Source organism: Malurus melanocephalus, unplaced genomic scaffold, assembly GCF_030028575.1.
Source record: "Malurus melanocephalus ecotype Western Australia unplaced genomic scaffold, MMel_1.1 scaffold_758, whole genome shotgun sequence".
Taxonomy (NCBI): Eukaryota; Metazoa; Chordata; class Aves; order Passeriformes; family Maluridae; genus Malurus; species Malurus melanocephalus.
This window is the reverse complement of record NW_026623990.1, coordinates 1-19,200: the sequence shown is the minus strand read 5'-3', so window position 1 is coordinate 19,200 and position 19,200 is coordinate 1. Positions and strand designations below refer to the sequence as shown.

The following is a 19,200-nucleotide window of genomic DNA, read 5'->3' as shown; positions in this document are numbered from 1 at the left end:
AATAGGTATGAATCCGCCCTCTGCCATTCCCAGAACAACTTAACTACCGGGCTGTGAGAGTTCCCGAGTTCCCGTGTCAGTGCTTAGTCTTTTATTGACACACACTTCGCATAAACACATTTTCATTGTGAGACAGACTGGATTCCAGTCCATCAGCAGGGCAAGAACCCTCAACATTTCCCCTGCTCCTTCTCTGACACCCTTTTCTAAATTGTCTCATATGACTGAGATTTCCTCAGCTAAAGCTTTTCAAGAGCTTATTTGAGATCTTCCTCTCAGGCTGTCAGTTAAAGCACTCCTCAGGTTATGATGGCATCAGTTTCAAGCTCCTAGAAAGAACTACAGGGTGAAATGGGATCTTAACCCCTGTTTTTCAGTACAGGAATTGAATGACTCATTTCCAGTGCTTTTGAAGCATATTAAGTGTCTAATCTTGGAAGAAAATAAATTTCTAAAAAACTTTGAGATGGAAAAATTAAAATTCTACCTGCCCTTATTAAAAACGTCCTCACAATCTCAATTTGAACTACAGTGTCTGCAGCAATTCCTCCCGCTCCTTTTCTCTCCATGCAGGTCCAGTAACACCCCAGGGCAGGAAGACGGCTGAGAGCAATCCCATAAACAGGAAACAAATACCATATCCCATTTTCAGTTACAGCAACACGTGTACGGGGTCCAGCTGGAAGCTCTGGCACGCTAATGCACGTGCTTTATAAATCGAAGCCCCTGTGCACCAAATGATACGTCATTTTCTGAGGGAAAAAAGGGAAATACATTATGTCAAAACTAATCAGCAAAGACTTGTTCCGTTCACGAGTTTGTTTATTAAAAAGGTAGTATAAAACACAACCCCTTTAAGAAACAAATTGAAAGCAAACAAAGGGATTCTCGGATGCTGTCACAAGTGTAGATACTATTCAAATACAATTTGCTTTTTTAATGTTGCTTTTCTAAAGAAAGAAAACGACCTGTCAGAAAAAAATTCCAAGTCAACTTACTTAAAAGTTTAATCTAATAATTTACTCTCATATTACAGAATGAGAAAAAAATGTTTGCAGCAAAAGGTTTCATAATTTTATAAATATTTTACAGAACTCTTAGAGTATCCTGACAGTAAGATGTCAAGCTATAATGAGCACTGAAACACATACAAGTCAAATCAACACAAATACACAACTCACAGAATTCATTTACCATACAGCAGCATGTTTCCTCTAATTCAGAAATAAAAATTTTAAAATCCAATTAAAATCTATAGGAATGTATTTGTATTTTTTTCCAAATTGGGTTTTGTTTAGGTTCAAGAATTCAGCCAAAAAAATCAGAAAGCCAAGTTTGGGTTTCTATGAAGCATTTGACACCTTTAAGTTTTCTCAAGTGAATTGAGGTAATTAAGCTAAATATTTGTAATTGTTAACAGATTAACCTTACCTGTAGAACCTCTAGGACATGGTTTAGCTAAAATGCCCTGCATGTAACGGACTAAAGATTTTAAGTGAATTGCAATCCTTACACAAAACCGAAGCTTTCCGAGGGATGGAAATTAAATTAAAAAAATAATTAAAAAAAATCAGCAGGAGAAACAGATAAACATTTTGATGCAAAATGAAACTAATTCTCCCTTTACACCTGTATATGAACATTCGAGAACCTGCAAAAAAAGAGAAAACTTTCTAGAAAGCCTTTTGAGACTTTTTCCAGGCGTCCACCTTGGCCATGCTCAAGCCACATCATCTCTGGCGAATACGTTAACTCCATAAAAATTCCTCCCTAACAACCCACTGAAAAGCATTCGATTCTAAAGCAAACTACCAATGTATCCTGAAGCTAAGCCATGATTTTGGACGGTTCAGAAAGCAATTATACCAAATTATGCTGAAGGATCATTAATACTCTGTCCCTGCTGTTGTATTCAGAGCGGCTTCACATCCGTTACACTGCGAATTGGTAGAAACAACCATTTCTCTAGTTGAAAACAGAGCCAAAAAAAATTACCCACAAATTTTTCAGTCCACTGCTAGTTATTGTTTTCATCATATACAGAGGGAAGGTCACAGATTCTCTTAAAATGAACCGCTCACCAAAAGCATAGGGATGGAAGAACATGCAGTATACCGGAACACAGGAACGGGACCTAAAAAACCTTAGAAACGGAGCAAAAAGGTGGGTTTTGTCACTTCTAATAAGCAAGAAAAGTAATTAGAAAACATTTCTAATTGAAGAACTAATAATGTGAAAATTCCATTAGGGCTTTAATGTCTTACCAATTTATGTATGATCCCGTTCAGTAAGGAAAATATGTATGTTTAAAAAGCAACTCAGCCTGTTCAGATTCGTTAAAATTTTGTATTAAACATTACTGCTTGATAGTGTGAGAATTTCATAATCATACTCCAAAATAGCTCTTTGAACTTCTGTGAACTTTTTTTTATTACTGTTCAGTTTGATTTATAAAAATTTGCATAATTTCAAAAAGGAAAACATCTCATGAATTCAGTCTCAATGACAATCTGCCGAAAAGTCACAGCTGCATTAACCTCTCCTTGGAGTACTAAATGCCTCAATAACTCAATGAATAGTTTACAAAAATATATTTTTACATTTTACTGGGGAAAAGTAGAGGTAGACAAAAGGAAAATATGAATTTGAGCATTATGTTCAGAACAACGTATTTGCATGGAAAAAAAGGTTTTATTTTTTAAGAATCCTAGTTAATACGAAAGCCAGTAAAGTATTTGGTCTCGGTCTTTGTCGGTGTTCTACTTTAGCGTGAAGTCTAAAGGAGGTTAAAAGACAAAGATCACATTGGATTTCTGCAGCAAGTCAGTTAAATTTGCATATCAAATGCAAGAGAGAGCGAGGTTTACTGCACATACAACAATTCTTTATTTTTTGAAGTCTTATTTCAAACACTAACCTTGTTTTCCACATCTCATACCACGATAAGGCATTATAGAACTTCACATATTTTATACATCTGTCCACAAGTTTCCCTATATCAGCTGCTACTCCACTGTAAAACAGATGATTTAAGTGTGTAGTGTTACACAATTGGGCTCCCTTAAAAAAAAAAAACCAAAAAACAAACAAGCAAACGAAACACAGGAAACCTAAAGCCTGGAGTCTAGAAGCTGGAATAAAAAAGGAGCATAGAAAGCCACACTCACCACACGACATTACACTCCTCATATGCAAACACTTCTAGTTCTCAAAGGTCTGCGGTGCTTATTACTAATAAAAATAACTAAGGCAGAACCAACGCAACCCAGAAACGTATCTGAATACGCCACTACGCACAGATACTAACCAGATTACCTGAACTCTTCAAACACCTACTTTGCCGAAACGCACAATCCATGCGCTCGGAAAGATGAGAAAACGGACTTTTTTTAGCTGGCAAGAGTTACACCTCTTCTTCATAATGCAACTCAAAATAGGGAATTTGTCATAACARCACATTACAAGCCCCCAGACTTTTTTAAGCCCCGAATTCAAATATGACAGCTAGTTTTGTCACAAAAGATGCAATTTATAACCACAAGTGGCAAGTGATAACTTAGATGCTTTGTTTGGCATAGACACCCACACATACTGACTACATATTAAAAAAAAAAACCCCACAAAATAAACTTAGAGAGCCCTACAGACTTCAGTAAAAAATACACAATTGTAATATCTGATGACAAGGTCTGAAAGTAACATCTTCAGAGTATTCCGATTACCTCATGATGGAAATAGAAGAATTAGCATCTATAATTTCTTGCAATCCGATACGAATCAAAAAATTCCACAGATCCTCTTTGCAAGTGTATACTGGTAACCACCCATATGAACAGCATGCTATGAGTTTTTAATTGTCTAGTGCTTAAATCCATGTTCTTCTATCCTGATTTATCAAAATAATGGAACTCTAAATGAAGAATGACTACGCCCAAAACAGCTACCACAGTTATTTCCGAAAGCCTGCCACTTACTAAGGTATCTAAAATTAGAGTATCTTCTAAGTCTTTGCTTTGGGAAATATTTTGAAGAGGGCCAGCATTTGCTTTTTCCATGTAAGAGCATTATCTAAAAACTTACTTTAGAGCATTTTAACTTTTGCACAACAAACTGTCGTTTGAGCTGCCCAAAGCATTTAAATGTTATGAAACACGGAAGATCCTCCCCACTCGGGGGAGCATGCAGGGCTAAACTAAAATTTTGAGGAGAACTTGCATCCATTGTGCTAACAAAGCTGAACAAAAACCCTTATTGTAATATAAAACCAAAAACTAATAAAGCCACTGCAAAAAACAAAAGCGCGCTTCGATACCTACTGCATGCATACTCCTGTGAGTTTAAGATCAATCTTATTATGGCCTGGAACGTGTGCTCATGCATTTCTAGTCTCCTCGATATAATTCCAGCCTCTATCCAACATAAACAGAAGATCTAAACGGGGGGAAGGAAAAAATAATTTGCTGGACGCTGTGATTTAATAATCTAGGTTCACTCAGTTTGCCTTAGGGTCGCTATGGCAACATTGCCACTTTCTTTAAGCTTGTGACTTGGTGGTACTCATCACTTGCCACCCAACAGATAGCAACGCATCCAACGCATTCACCCGACGTGTATCGCAGCACCCGTTCCGCAGAACGATGCAACGTACAAACCATTGAAACACTGAGTTCCGAGTGGTATAGGGAAATTAACAGTAAAATACACAAATCTTGCAAAAGCTTTGCATTACTTAAGTTACATACAGTTACATAAACTTAAGGGTTGGAACATGTTTCACACTCACAGGATGAAACACTGACAAGCACAGTTAGAACAAAAGAAGCCTCATGAGTTTTACCGCGTTCTTAGCAACTTGAGTTACTTTACCTGAACGGCCAATTAATCAAACTTTGAGAACCTCATTAAACACTGCGATTAATGAAAACTTCAAAGCACACGCTTGATGACATTCTAATATGCCTATATTTGTATGAATATTATCTGCAATCACCCTGAAGAAAGGGAAACACTCAAATACCACTCTGAAAATCTTGCTTTCATACGGCATTAGTGTTATGTATYGGCTTCATCATCGCTGCCTGCGAGGCTGCTGTCTGTGGAGGGGGCTCCATCTTCATTAATGCCTCCACACTTATTCTCCCTCTTATGAGCTTCATCATTTGCATCCTCCTTAGGTGGGTCATCAACCTCTGGAGGTTGTTTCCCTTCAGCCAGTTTAACGCTACTCGACGCGGAATCTGAATCAGACGGAGTTTGCTGCTCCTTCGCATCGGGATCCCCTAAAAACGACTCCCACACCTTGAGCCTTTCTTCTCTTTCTCTTGCAGTCTCCTCCACCTGTTCAAGTGTTTATACACATAATTGCAGTTACAGTTGTCAAAATGAGTATTTACCCAGACAAAATAAAACAAACACTTATATTACAGAAATATCTCAATGCTAACTAACGATCTGTACATCCAGTGGCTAATCCTCTAACATTTACTAGTTAGAGTACTAGCTAGTACTCAAACATTTACTTTTTTGCTAAGCTAAGTAATTGAGAATGATTTTTGCAGGCATTCTACAGCTTTTGAAGAGAAGCAAGATAACGCAGGGATGGGCACGGGAAGGGTATGGGGATGGGGATGGAAACRCCAAGCACTCCTAGAATGGAAAGAGATCTACTGTTTGGAAGACGTATTTGAYAAAATAGAACCATGAAAGGCTACCTGATAGTCTGTTACACCATCCCACGTTTCAGCACTGAGCTGACGGCCACCAAACCACCTTCCATTTAGAGTCAGCTTGCAGAGATCGGCTTCTGTTGCTTCTTTAAATGACACAGAAGCCACGCCATCAGGGTGCCTCTGTAAGGACAGACAACTTATATTAAACAGGTGGTTAGACATTAAGTTCCAAAAATTTGAAAGTACCGAAAGATTTAAAGCAGCTTGAACGTTTTGCACATTACACCAATTCTGCCAACACAACATGTAAGAATACCTACATCAAATATGAGAACCTTCTTTACTTGACCAAACTTTTCACACTCAGTCCGCAGATCTTCTCTTATCTCATTTAGTACTAAAGGGTCCTCCTGCAAAGCAATCACACAGCTTTCATTACACACAAGCACTCACTGCTCTCAGCTTTACTTCTGATTCATTGCCGGCAGCACGCATCTGCCAATCTGGTGAAGGTTCATGAATTCGGTGCCGTATTTTCAAAGCCACCTGGGAACTGACAGACAGCTCTCATATTTGAATAAAGCTATTTTATGTTGGTTTCTCAACTTTAACGATTAATGTTGTTTACCCCTCTTTCCAACTCAGAAAGGAGTATCGCCAGGATACGGACAACGAAAAACCCTGATTTGCAAAATACGTCCTTTACCAACGTTTTTTTCCCTGCGTTTAGAGAGGAACGAATTTTAAGCAGATGTCTGGCCCATGGAAAACAGCCAGGTTTGTTTGCATCTGCTTAGAATTTTGCTAAAATCTGTACGGCAGGAAGTTCAGACAACGTTAAATTTTAACAGCACCATCTACGGCAGCAAACCGCATCTTGTTACCTCAAAGTCCTTGGGGTGAAACATGTTCCTGATAATAACAATGCGTTCATGCCGCATTCGAGTTGACCCATCTTTCTTCTCTGGCCTCCAATCCAGCTGTCTAATGAAATGAAGCAACAGTAAGAAGATATTCTTGCGGCTCTCTTCAGTTTCTACAAGTATTTGTTGAAAAAAATCATTAATTTGGCACTTCTTGCAATACATCAACACATATTTTGACAAAAAGAGTCAAGTTATTAGTCTAAAAAAATGCAGTAATTACCGAGGTTTACTACCGCTACAAAGTATTTGAGGTTTTAATGTACCTAAAAGCTCACAAAGGGAATCCAAATAATTTTTCCAAGTAAAGTGTTTCTTAAAACAGTGAGAGAAAATTTATGAAGTATTAATTCCATCCTAGTATCAGCTAAGATAAAGGAACCAGCTGCTTTCAAGGACAATTAAAGTGCCGGTATTTTACCTCTTTTTCCTAACTTACTTTGTAAAAAAGGAGATGCACTACTCCCTTTGGTAAAATTTAACTGCTTTTCTTTAAAATACACTTTGACTGTTACGGGCATTACTACAAGATGTAGAGCCACTAATGCAAAGTACCCACGTAACSCAGCACATTTGTTTTGGGACTTCCCCTTCTCACGGCAAATCTTACTTCTCATAGACACACCTACCTCGTATTCTATTACGAAAACCCTTGCACGTTTACTTACACTTTTAAATCTCAAGATCGTACACTGGAGGGGAAAACTTAAGTTTCTTCCTGTACCTGCTACTTTAGCCAAAGAAAACTTGGATTTCCAATGAGAGTAGTTTTACCGGTAAATTATGCTCTTCAACCCAAAAGGAACACGGTCCTTTTATTCACACAAATTGCTGTCCCACGCAATTTCATTATTTCACGCACCTGCCTACACACCGGACACTTTTTCCAGCAACAATTGTCAGTCTATCTGCGAGGTAGAAACATTTTGAGCTACTTCTGGTTCTAACCGATAAGATATCAAGTAGCCTTTGCGGCCTTTAACTACGGGAAAACATTTCTGCATTAATATTTACAATGCTTAGTGGAATGTTGCTTTCATTAAAATATCAAAAGCCTTATAATCAAACTGCTTTCCTCTTTAATCTGCATCTTCTTGGTTCCAAAAGGCAGAAAAACCATTTTTAAGTGACAAAAGCAACGAATTGAGGTACAAGTCAAACCCCAGTATATTTTATAGCAGAGAGAGATGTCTGGGGGAATCCAGAGAGACATTTTAGTATTTGCTCCCGTGGCAGGCAGCATTTCTCGCCCTGTGCAACCAGCGCGGTATGGCACTAAATATATGTGAGCAGCCAGAGCGTTACAACCTTCCAACGGTAAGCCCAGATATCGTGACATGACTTGCACCCTCTTACCCACTGAGGAAAAGAATCTTATTTTCCCACAGCTGTAATATTTTCTCGAACATCTGAAGGCACCGTTGCTCCCTATGTATTATTTTAATGTGCGAATCACAAAGTTTATTATATCAACGCTTACTCCAGGAGACCCTCCCCTTCAAATGTGCAATAGTTATGCTAGTGCACTGTCAGAAAAGAATTGAAATTTTGCATAACCTTGCACTGCATTTGAAAGAGAGCACCACTTCCCTAACAGCAGTTAGATTTCAAGCAAGATTGTACTGAAATAAAAATACAAACTTCTGCTGTTGAGATAACTTCTTCTTGTAGTCTTTACATTTCTTCTTCTTTTTGCTTGCATCGTACTCCCCCTTCAGTTGGAACTTTGCAACCTCCACGTGCAATTTATAGCCTCGTATTTCTGCTTCATCCAGAAGCCTCAAAGCAAGTTGAACSGATTCTCTCTATTTGAAGATAAAACACAGCGCAAGCTTCAAAGCACATGGCAAAGTCAAATTATTTCAGTAACATGTCATTAAGTATATTGCGCTTAGAATCAAGTCCCTGTCACAGAAAACCATAATGCCAAGTCTTCTGACACACAGCTGACAATGCTTTCTTGATCAAAACCCAGTATTTCTTCACTCCTGCTCTAATCGATTAATGCTTCCAAATACATGTATCTCATTTAAATATGTCACAGGCACTAAACTGCAATGTCCAAGGAAGCTGATSAACTTAAAAGCAAGGATGAAAATATTTCAGGGGACTGATTTCCTATAAAACTTTTATTACTTTTCCAAGAACAGCCGATGTTGAGACTTGAGTAATTTGTAGTGTTTTCTTAAAAGTATTTTAGACCGAAGACCRTATTTACGCTCGTGCACTCCACAGGCCTAACTACTACAATTAAAAAAATAGCACAGACTACAAGCCATTTCATTTAGTACCGCCTGGTCTCTCTCGCAGAACTAAAGCAGGCTGCGCTTGCAAACACCAACTTTCTCAGTTGTTCACAAGCGAAACACCTAGGGAAATAGTACTGCAGCATGAACTGTTATAGCTTAATAGAGAACGCAAGTATAGTTCTGAAGGACACCAGTTTTCAAGTAAAAGTTGTAAATACAGGACTACAGTATGTTTCTTCCTGGCTTCTAACTTTTGTATTCTTGGTCACACAGTGGCATATTTTCAAAGTAAAAGGTGAGGAGTCCTCCATTTCAGCCCATAATCACTGGCACCCGAGACAGGAACGCGTAGAGAGACACGTTCAGCAAGCATTACGGCCATTTCCAGGAGAAGGGCGGATTTGGATACAGGGAAACAAATGAGGTAAGCGGGCATTTCTGGAGCAAATCTTTAAAACTGACATCTATTCTAAATTGCTTGCATCATAAATCCAATGTACTTTGGATTTTCAAGAGCCTTCCGAAAGTGATTCTGAAATCGGCCATATGTACCTTTGAAGGGAAGGAAAACTGCATTTCGGTGCATCACTGACCTTCAGATAACAACAGAGGCCATCTCCTTTAAGATTTCCTTCCTTATCTTTGTACAGTTTGATCTTGTGTTCTTCTGTCTGAGGATCTCGCATGATGATACCGCACTTTGACATGACTTGTATAAATTCATTTTTTGTAATGTCTGGAGGTAAACCTGCAAAATAAATTCAAACGGAAGGCTTTAGTATGGTCTATTTAAGAAAAAAAAAAAAAAACCCCAAAACCAAACAACCTCATTAGAACAAATCTTCCCACAGTGTTTCTTTAAATGAAAACTATCAAAATAAATGACAACATTTAACACACATTCCAAGAAACTGCTGCCCTTGGGCATTACCTYTTAAGTGTTACTTCATACCGGTATTTTGAACATCCTTGTACTTTTTCATAGGTGTAATGCACAGAAACATCTCTGTGCTCCCTAATATGCACGCCTGGAGCTTTATTGTCTGTCCTACACGTCATCAATGCTGCAGCAGACGCAAAGGCCTCTGCAAATGTAACCCTCCTGCACAGGCTTCCAAATTGCACTGTACCTCTAGGTATCAGAGAGAAAAAAAMCTCCTTAAGAAGGCAACCTATAAACGGACAACTGTTTTTGCCACTCATAAATCCGATAAAAAGAGTAACTTGTAATGTATAGAGATTTTCTAGTCTGAACTCTCAACTGAGGATTAGAAAAAACCCAAAATGGATGAGAATATTATGTCTAGTTTGGCCAGGACAAAGATTTTTGAAATTCCAAGTACGTGCCTTCCTGTGTCTGCTCACAACCACCAAGTGTACCTTAGCATATGTATCCAGATATCTCCCCCCCACCCCCACCAGCCAAAACAGGCAGAGAAACATCATAGCAAGGGCACAGATAATTTCATTTGAGTTTCCACATTATGTTCTCACGCTGTTTTAAACTTTGTCTATAGTGTCTGTTCCTTTTTACCTAGTAAATTAAATATTTATTAGAGCAAACAAAAACTATAGATTAAGTGATGTGTACACTTGATACACTCTCTCATTCTAAACTTGTCATTATCCTTTCCCTTAAAAGTCTGCACAGGCTGCCTTTCTGAACAAATTAGTGGCTCAGCTGACAGCTCACAGAATAGGACATTTAGCAGATAAAAGCACGGAGTATGTCCCTCCTGCTTCTTTGTTTCCCACATCTGCAATTTAAAGGTCACAAAGACATCATGAAGGAAGGAACACAACATTAAGTAGCTGGCAAGTGACAGACTGAACAGAAAATACTGGAGATGTAAACAAGTCTCTTTTACCATCTTTAGCTCAAAGTAGATAAACAAACACTAATACTTACCTGTCACATAAACATTTGTGTTTCTGTCTTCTTCAACATGAAACCACCCTAAACACAAGAGTTTTAATTCAGTTATGGCCACATATTAAACATGGGAGCATACATTAATGTTTATACTCCATCAGATTTATAAGAATTTTTGCTTGCTCACAGGGAAGCTCTGAACATGCTATAATTTGTTTTTTTCCCACTTGTATACAGATTCAGGATACCTATGAAGCATCATACAATGTTAGAACCATTCCAGAAATTTCCAGCACAACCTTATCTTTGTTGTACCGAATGACAATTAACAACTGCCAAATTTTCCCTTGGTATCATACAGGTCATAGCCTATGCAGAGGGAAGGGCTTTGTCACTTACCTGGCTCTAGCTTCCTTTTTTCCGATTTTTGTTTTGGATCCGTTTGTTTCGGTCCCGTCTCATTTGCCGATGACTGCGTTCCCGATGTCTTAGAACTTACCGGTTGCTTACTTTCGGTGGCTGTCCCAGAAGCAGACGAAGTGTCTGTCTCATCTGCACGGAAGCCATAGTTGGCATGATAGGTTGCCAGGAAATCTTCTGTTATCTGAAAAGAAATTAGGAAAATGCACCTAAAATTTCAAAGAACTATGAATTCACGTTTGTATTTTAACATTAGTTAGGTGATGGCGATTTTCTAACCTGGCAACATGGAAAATGGTAATATTTTTAAACTTTGTAAATTATCTTTGCCAAGCCATACACACAAAAACAACCACTTCGGGCATTACCTGAACTAGACCGAGGCAAGAATTCCACACAGCAAATGTGGAATTTCAAAGTTCTGCCATTTTTCAAACAAAGTTTTCTGCTTTCCACAAGAAACCAAGCGCTCCTGGCCACGGTTAAGAGACAAAGCAGCACTGAAGGTAAGTCAGCAACTTAACCACAGATGATGAATGACTGACATTTGCAGGCATCTGCCTTTTMATGGAATAATTTCCAGGGCTGACATATATTTCTGTTGACAGACACTGAATATTGCACTTAGCCCGAAATGGACATTAACTGTTTCTAAGGCTGTTGGCTTTACTTAAGATTGGCTAATGCCTATGTTGTGGAGGTCAAAATTTAAAAAAAAAAMCCCTAAAAATTACATCCAGTACTTCCAGCCACTAGCGATCGCATGCAAAAAGCCACGCACAGCTGCTTTTTTTAGCATTCCTGCATTATGAAGTATTTTCTGAAGTGACACATACTGAAATATTTATTCTCAAAACTGAACCTTACCCTTTGAGAATTTTACCTGACTCGTACCTGTGCTACACTTGCTTCATCTGTATTCAAAAGGGAAGAAAAGTTAGTGCCATCAAGCCATTGTATGAGAGCAATTTCAAGGGTCAGGGATGAAAATGTAATCTCTTATCCTCCACAGCGATCGGAGGCTTGACGTTTGAACTGTAAAATTTCATTGTGACAAATCAAAAATGCAAAATTGACAGTAACGGGCTTGTCGGGAACCATGTGAGAYGTCACGGAGCCCCATAAATTTGAAAGTTACCGCAAAATATCTCTTAAGATAAAGATTTGCCACACACCTCGATAAAGAATGTAAATTGCTGGTCTTACAAGACCGACATAATATGACGTCAGAAGAAAAAGTACAACTGCGTTCATCGAACAAAAGAAGACTCCGTGCTCTAATCAAGTTCATTGTATTTGACACTGGCAATCTTAGCAAATTGTTAGCGTCACAGTTGATGAGATCCAGAGAATTAAGAAGCTTCTATACTTTCTGGTGAATAGCATTATTGATTTTCATCAGAGAACCTACTGGTAAACTAGCAACTAAACCTGCAACCAGCCAYCTGCCTGCAGCAGGATTATTTTTCAGCTTCAGAGGGAACTGCATCCTGTGTAAATCTCCATTTATTCCTAGCAAATTACCTATTGTGGACTATCAAATTTTGCCACTTGGTAACAAAGATGTTTTTTGCATAACATGCTATCATCCTCCCGTATCACTATTACCACTGTATTTCACTTCACAATGTGTTTTTGCAAGAACAGAGGGGTTTTATACCCTTTATACAAGCATAAAGGCTTTTATTGGAACTTATGTCATACCATGTCTGCATGAGGAACAAGCACTCACAGAACCGGTTACTTGGAATTGGGGCTTCAATCCAGTTTTGATGGAGAACATCACACAGTGATCAATCRCACCTGCACGCCCACACAGTTGTGCAGCTTGGGGTGGTTATAGGAAAAGAAACACAATAATATGGGACACGTGAGCATGTAAGTAGCTGCCGGTCCCACTGAAATGGGAAGGAATAGATTAACGAAATGRGGAACAGATACCCTACGCTTGCAGATGACAGCAAATGTCTGTAGTTTCACGGAAAGYGATGCAGGCAGCAGATGGACTGCACGTGTTATTTTGCGCTCTGTCTATGAAGCACTAAAAGAGTTGGTATTCATCAATGTAGTACCATTGAAAGAAAAAAAATTAAATAAGAAATGACATTAAAATTGCTTCTGTTAAATATTTGATTGTCGCAAAATTTTTCTGGGGAATGCTGACAGTTAGTATCCACTTTTGCGTCCCTTTGAAATATGCTTTAGTGGGAGTTGAGCGAACGGTTTATACCTGAAGCAGAGCAGCAGCGCAATCCCAGTCTGTAGATACAGATTACTTAGACCAGTCAGAATATTGTCATCTTTTGTCAAGAAGCAGAGATAAAAAATTTTATTACTGCTCATGGAGAAAGAAGTACAGTTTCCGGTTACAACCATCTCCCCGGTTTATTTGCACAAAACATTAATAATCATCAGCCAAAAGAAGTGGCCTAAGAAACAGTATGATATCCAGCTGGGCAAAGAATCTTTGTGCAGCATATGGGTCACGGTCACGTCATCGACTTGTACTATACATCTTATTTGCTAATGAACTTTGCTGCTCCTATTTAACCTGTCCAACGCTTAATGTTATCTCCTCTCTGAGACAGAACATGGAAGAAAAGCACTTAGGAAAGACAAGAGACATATTTTAAAAAAGCGGTGAGAAGAAAGGGAGGAAATGGGGGCAAAACTAGTAGAACTCCTTTATAATTTACTGTGCTTACTGGATATAGCACTCCACAGGGAGCCAGGGACACTCAGCTCCCCACTRCTCTGCTTTGTGGATTTTTCAGGTTTTTACCCCTCCATAAGCCATCTGCTTCACAGACACCTTCCTAGGTTTACACACATTGAAAAATTCACAGTCACCAGCTAGAACTGGTACATTACATCCATGGAGAACATGCCATAAAATGTCTAAATATTAAACTGATCGCTCTCATTCATGGCTACATAATAACAAAACTACTCTTCCACTTGTAGCTAAGTAAATTGGCTCAACATAGTAAATCTGCGTTCATTCTCCCCTTGAAGAGCCATGTTATTATAGCAAGCTCGTATTTGATACTTAAAACATTCCATGCTGTGGAATGCCACTAAGACAAATACACTACTTGTTTTTCAAGTGCACTTTTACGGCTGAAGGAGACAGAACAACACATCTCTCACTTGACATAATTGTAACGTAATAATAAAAGAGGGACCATGGTACTCTATTCTCATCTGGACCTCAAAACATAATTCGTTTCTACACCGACCACAAAGAGATGACCACAACTACTATGACAGAGACCTAAACACGTCCCAGGCACCTCCGATCAACATCCACAAATATAAGCGTGACTTCATCCCAGGCCCGAGCGACTCTACAGATTCTCCGCCACGGCGACTAGCCAACCCACAGCTCATCGTGAGAGCGAGGTCGGTCCGTGACGGAGACCACGCCGCGGTCGTGCCTGTAAAAAAGAGCGTTTTTGTGGCGCTGAGACACCGCAGCAGASACGATGTGGCTGAACGCGGACACCTCCGTGCCGAGGAGATGAAGCATCGACCGCACCTCCTTCTCCCCCTTCCTCGGGGCTCCCCCGTACCCACCTTGGGGAACCAGGCCTTCTTCTCCCGGTCCCACTCGTAGGCGGCCCCGTCCGCCGGGTCCACGTAGGTAAAGGGGTCAGASTCGCCCTCGCCCTCGGCAGGCTTGGCCTCGTACTGCTGCTGGAGCTGGAGCTGCCGGTAGAACTCCTCGTTCCCGTCCTCGCCACTCATCCCGCCCCGTTCACCGGGCCTCGGGCACGCGCGCTCCTTCCGCCTCTGCCTGAGGCACGCCCGCCTCGCCTCGCCCCTCCCGTCTCGGTGGCGGGAGCGTGCGCGGACAACGCCCCACCTGACGGGGCCGCCGTCACGGTGCCAGGCCCCGCCGCGCACACAGTACCGGAAACACTGCGCCCGCCGCCGCTGCGCCTTCCGCTCGCCCCTCCTCTGGACCCTGCACCGTAGCCAATGAGACGAGCGCTGGCGGATGACGTCCGGAGCAGCGCAGCCAATGGGGAGCAGGGCGGGCGGGACCGGAGCCTTCCCGGGGAGGGCGGAGCGGGCGGGCGCGCGCGCAGCGCGTCCCAGCGTTTTTAGACGTTTTTCCTGTATGCTCCTGGAGAATTACGCTTGTATTACCTTGGGGTTATTTCGGTTATTTCTTAGGAAAGTACCTGGATTTGCGACACTGAKAAAAGATTGCAAAGGAAGCAATCCTTTTACCTTGAATCCAGTTATGGTAACATGGAGAYTTTTAATGGATAATGATACGGTGGAGAGCAGATGGAATGAATAATAACATATTGTTTAGATAAAAATATATGTTGACTCATCCATCATTCCAGTACATCATTGTCCTGAAGATTTGATTATGCTTTCAAAGCATAAAGGACACAGAATAATTAAATTGTGGCTTGAAATATTGCCAATCTTTCACCAGGATGTATGCAGATTATAGCAACACCATCAGTTTTGTAACAGGATATATTAGCAGTAGATGTCTGACCTGTGGGCTGCCAGCTTCTCCAGGAGTATGCTGTGAGAGACAGTGTCAAAGGCTTTGCTGACGTCTAAATGGACAACATCTAAGCAGCGTTTCCTGCATCCACCAGGTGGGTTACCTGGTCATAAAAGGAGACCAGGTTGGTCAAATATGACCTACCCCTTCTAAACCCATGTTGGCTGGGTCTGATCCCTTGTCCATCCTGTAGGTGCTGTGTGATTTACCTGTGCAGGTAAAGGCCTGGTCTGACCCTCTACAGTGTATAATATATTGTAGATATTAACAGATACCATGGTTATGTAAAAAACAGCAAAGGTATTTTAAGTATTTAGGGCTTAATTCAAAGTCAGTAAAGCTACCTGTAATTCTGACACTGAAGACACTTAAAAGATATGAAAGGTATTTAAAAGCCTTTGGAACTCTCAGTAAGACCTGGGCCATGCTTTTAGGCTGTTAAAGTCCTAGGTATTTTTTCCCTAAAATCTTCTTACTCTTCCCACTCCAGATTTTAAGGAAGAAATCAATATCTTCCTTCCTCCCAGGGATGTCATAAACTTTTCCCTTGTCTCTCCCTGCAGCTGGAGTTTGTGGGGAAGTTGGGGGACAGYGGTGGGGGCACCTACACCGTTAGTATCCTTTGGGGGTAAGTAGATGTTGCCAGGCCAGAAACATTCCCAAGCTCTGGAATTGTYCTTGACTTCAGCCCCTACCGACCTGCACAAGGCCCTGGTGTCCCTGGCCACGGCCACACTGGAGTCCATCGTGGAGGAGAGGTAACATGGGGACCCAGAGCCTCCTGGGCTCCTTCCACCCCCTTCTGACACCCCCCCCCCCCCCATCCCGCTTTTCCTGCACAGGTTTGGGTCCCGCTGCGCCAGGATATTCCGCCTGCTCCTGCGCAAGAAGCACCTGGAGCAGAAGCAGGTGGAGGATTTTGCCATGATCCCGGCCAAGGAAGCCAAGGASATGCTCTACAGGATGCTCTCAGAGAACCTGGTGTCCTTGCAGGTGAGGGAGCTGTAGGATGCCAGACATTCTCCCAGGCACTTGTGGGCACTTCCAAGTGATCCCACCTAGAATGTGAGCATGGGGAACCCTTGGAGGAGGGGGAATCCTACAAGCGAGGGGACACAGGGACACCTCTGGGGTGGGTGACACCCCCACTCGGTTCCCATCGCATCCACCCCTCTGCCCTTCCACAGGAGATTCCCAGGACTCCAGACCATGCTCCTTCCCGCACTTCCTACTTGTACGCAGTGAATGTGATGGCTGCTGCTTGGATGCTGCTTCACAGGTGCTACAAGGTGAATCCCAAGGACCTGCTGGGCCTCAAATATCACCCATCCCAGTCTATCCATGCAGTAATTCCCAGGGAATCGGGGCCCTGCTGCCACCTCCTGCTTCAGGGAACGTGTGCAGCCCCCAGTCYTAGAAGTGCCATTCCAGGTGTCACAGCCCCCTTGTTCCTGGTGCCACAGGGATGGCAGCAGTACTGTCCTCTGTGTGTCCCCCTGTTGGATGTTTGGGAGCGTGTGGTCCCTAACCCTAACCCAATACTTCTGGGCTGGGGGCTCACGTGGTTCTGTCACTTGAGAGCTCCTTCCTACTCCAGGGTCCAGGTATCACAGCCCCCTCTGTTGTGGTGCCACAGGGGGTGGCAGTGACTGTGCCCACATCCCCCCATAGGGTTCCTCAGTGGTTCTCAACACATCGTGCTGGGGACTCACCTGTTTCCCCTCCAGAGTGTGGCCAACCTGATGGAGCGACGGCAGCATGAGATGCGGGAGAACAAGTGAGCGCTGTGGCTTGGGGTGGCCTGGTGTGGTGGGTSCGTAGYRKCTAYSGCCCTGTCCAWGTGTCYGTGTTCCMTCCTAGGAGGCTCCTAGAGAAGTCACAGCGCGTGGAGGCCATCCTGGCCTCCATGCAGGCCACAGGTGCTGAGGCGGCACAGCTGCATGAGGTCGAGGAGATGATCACAGGTCCTGAGCGGCAGCAGCTCGAGACCCTAAAATGCAATGTCAACAAGTGAGAGGGGATGGAAAGAGGGATGGGGATGGTGGTTGGGGACCCTGTGGGGGCTGCCCATTGCTGTCTGTCTTGCAGGATCGATGCCAGTGAGAATCATGTGGATGAGACCATCTTTGTGCTGGAGTCATTCTTTGAGAGCACCGTGAAGAGGCCATGAGGAAACAGGATGGGAACAAGGATGCGAACACAGACGAGGACAGGAAAATGGATGGGGGCGTGGATGGGGAGAGGGACCAGATTCCTCTGCCCACAGAGCTTGTGCTGCTGAGGAGAATAAAGCAATAGTTGCTAATGCACCTGCGTATCAGCTGGGCATGGGAGCACACAGAACGCGGGGTACACATGGGACACGGGACAGGATGCACAGGACATGGGGGGCACAGGATATGGACACAGGGAGGATGCAGGACACATGGGGATACGCAGGATGTAGATGCACAAGGACACATAGAGGGACACACAGGACATGGACACACAAGAGGACTCGCAGGACATGCAGGATGCACAGAGGGCAGCGGATGCGTGGGGACACACACCCGACATGGGGTACACACACAGGATTGTTTTTGTGTCCCTCAGGACACATGCTGGTGTTCTGCAGCTGCAAAGGGGTGCTCTCACTGCAGAAGCATCGCTGCAGAAGGATGGGACATCTGTCTGCCTGCGGCGTAGTGACAGAGGAGGAACAAAGCAGAGAGGAGCCCGAGCAGGAGATGAGTGGCACACTGCCCCTTTGCTGCGGGGTAGGCGCTAGCCTGTGAGACAGGAGCTGGGGAGGGACTTGAACCATGTGGGGGGCCGCCCTCCCTTATTTTTGTAGCAGAGGTGCCTTTTGGGTCCTGGTGCTGATTTTGGGTTGGTTTTTGGGCTTTTGGGGTCCTGATGCCATTTTTGGGGTGGTTTTTGGGGTTTTGGGGTTGTTGTGGTTTAGAACCCTGGCCAAAAGCCAGGCAGCCACAACACCTGCTTATTCGCTGTCCACCACCACCACCACCACCACCACCACCACCACCACCACAGTGGGTAGAGAAGAGTGAAAGTAAAAAAAAAAAACTGACGAAAGGGTTCATGAGTTGAGGTAAGGAATGGGGAGGAAAACACTTGATGGACAAAACAGTCACTACTAAAATAATCAGGTGAGTTTATAAGTAACAAAGTGAGAAGAAGAGAATGAGAAATAAATTAGAGCCCTGAAAGTCACTGATCTTCTCCCTACTCCCTTTTCACATACAGGAAAGCAGCAGGAACGCACCCAGGGTGCCAAAAATGCTGCCMCGTGAAAGACACCGATCTTCTCCCCACTGCCTGCCCCCTTGCCACATCCAACAAAGCAGCAGCAAATGGAACAGGGGGGCAAAAAGTGCGAACACAGCAGGGCAGAAAAGGTGCAGCCCACCCCAAAAAATTGTAATATACTATGTACATTGTAAACATAATAGAAATCACTGAACAATAAAACCTCTTTACCAGTATCTCAAAGCACAGATTGCAAGCACAGGTCTGTTAAAAGTTATGAAAAAAA

The 19,200-nt window shown here is 42.5% G+C and overlaps 2 protein-coding genes across 3 annotated transcripts; one reads left to right on the top strand and one right to left on the bottom strand.

Annotated features, from left to right (window-relative positions):
* Positions 1 to 774: 774 nt before the first annotated feature.
* On the bottom strand, positions 775 to 15,074 carry HTATSF1 (HIV-1 Tat specific factor 1). 2 transcript variants are annotated; one of them, XM_057384953.1, is made up of 9 exons: positions 14,711 to 15,074; positions 11,114 to 11,318; positions 10,751 to 10,798; positions 9,435 to 9,589; positions 8,234 to 8,397; positions 6,554 to 6,653; positions 5,990 to 6,079; positions 5,712 to 5,849; positions 775 to 5,337 (listed from the first exon to the last, which is right to left on the bottom strand). In XM_057384953.1, exons 1-9 carry the CDS (start codon positions 14,879 to 14,881, stop codon positions 5,053 to 5,055), a joined length of 1,356 nt encoding a protein of 451 aa, XP_057240936.1. In that variant the 5' UTR covers positions 14,882 to 15,074; the 3' UTR covers positions 775 to 5,052. The 2 variants fall into 2 exon arrangements, with proteins under 2 accessions (XP_057240936.1, XP_057240937.1); XM_057384954.1 differs by lacking the exon at positions 14,711 to 15,074 and adding an exon at positions 12,839 to 13,028.
* A 1,124-nt stretch (positions 15,075 to 16,198) lies between these two features.
* LOC130584762 (DNA-directed RNA polymerase III subunit RPC3-like) lies at positions 16,199 to 17,940 on the top strand. Its single transcript, XM_057384956.1, has 6 exons — positions 16,199 to 16,423; positions 16,508 to 16,658; positions 16,853 to 16,954; positions 17,393 to 17,442; positions 17,526 to 17,675; positions 17,754 to 17,940. Exons 1-6 carry the CDS (start codon positions 16,302 to 16,304, stop codon positions 17,833 to 17,835), a joined length of 657 nt encoding a protein of 218 aa, XP_057240939.1. The 5' UTR covers positions 16,199 to 16,301; the 3' UTR covers positions 17,836 to 17,940.
* Positions 17,941 to 19,200: the final 1,260 nt, after the last annotated feature.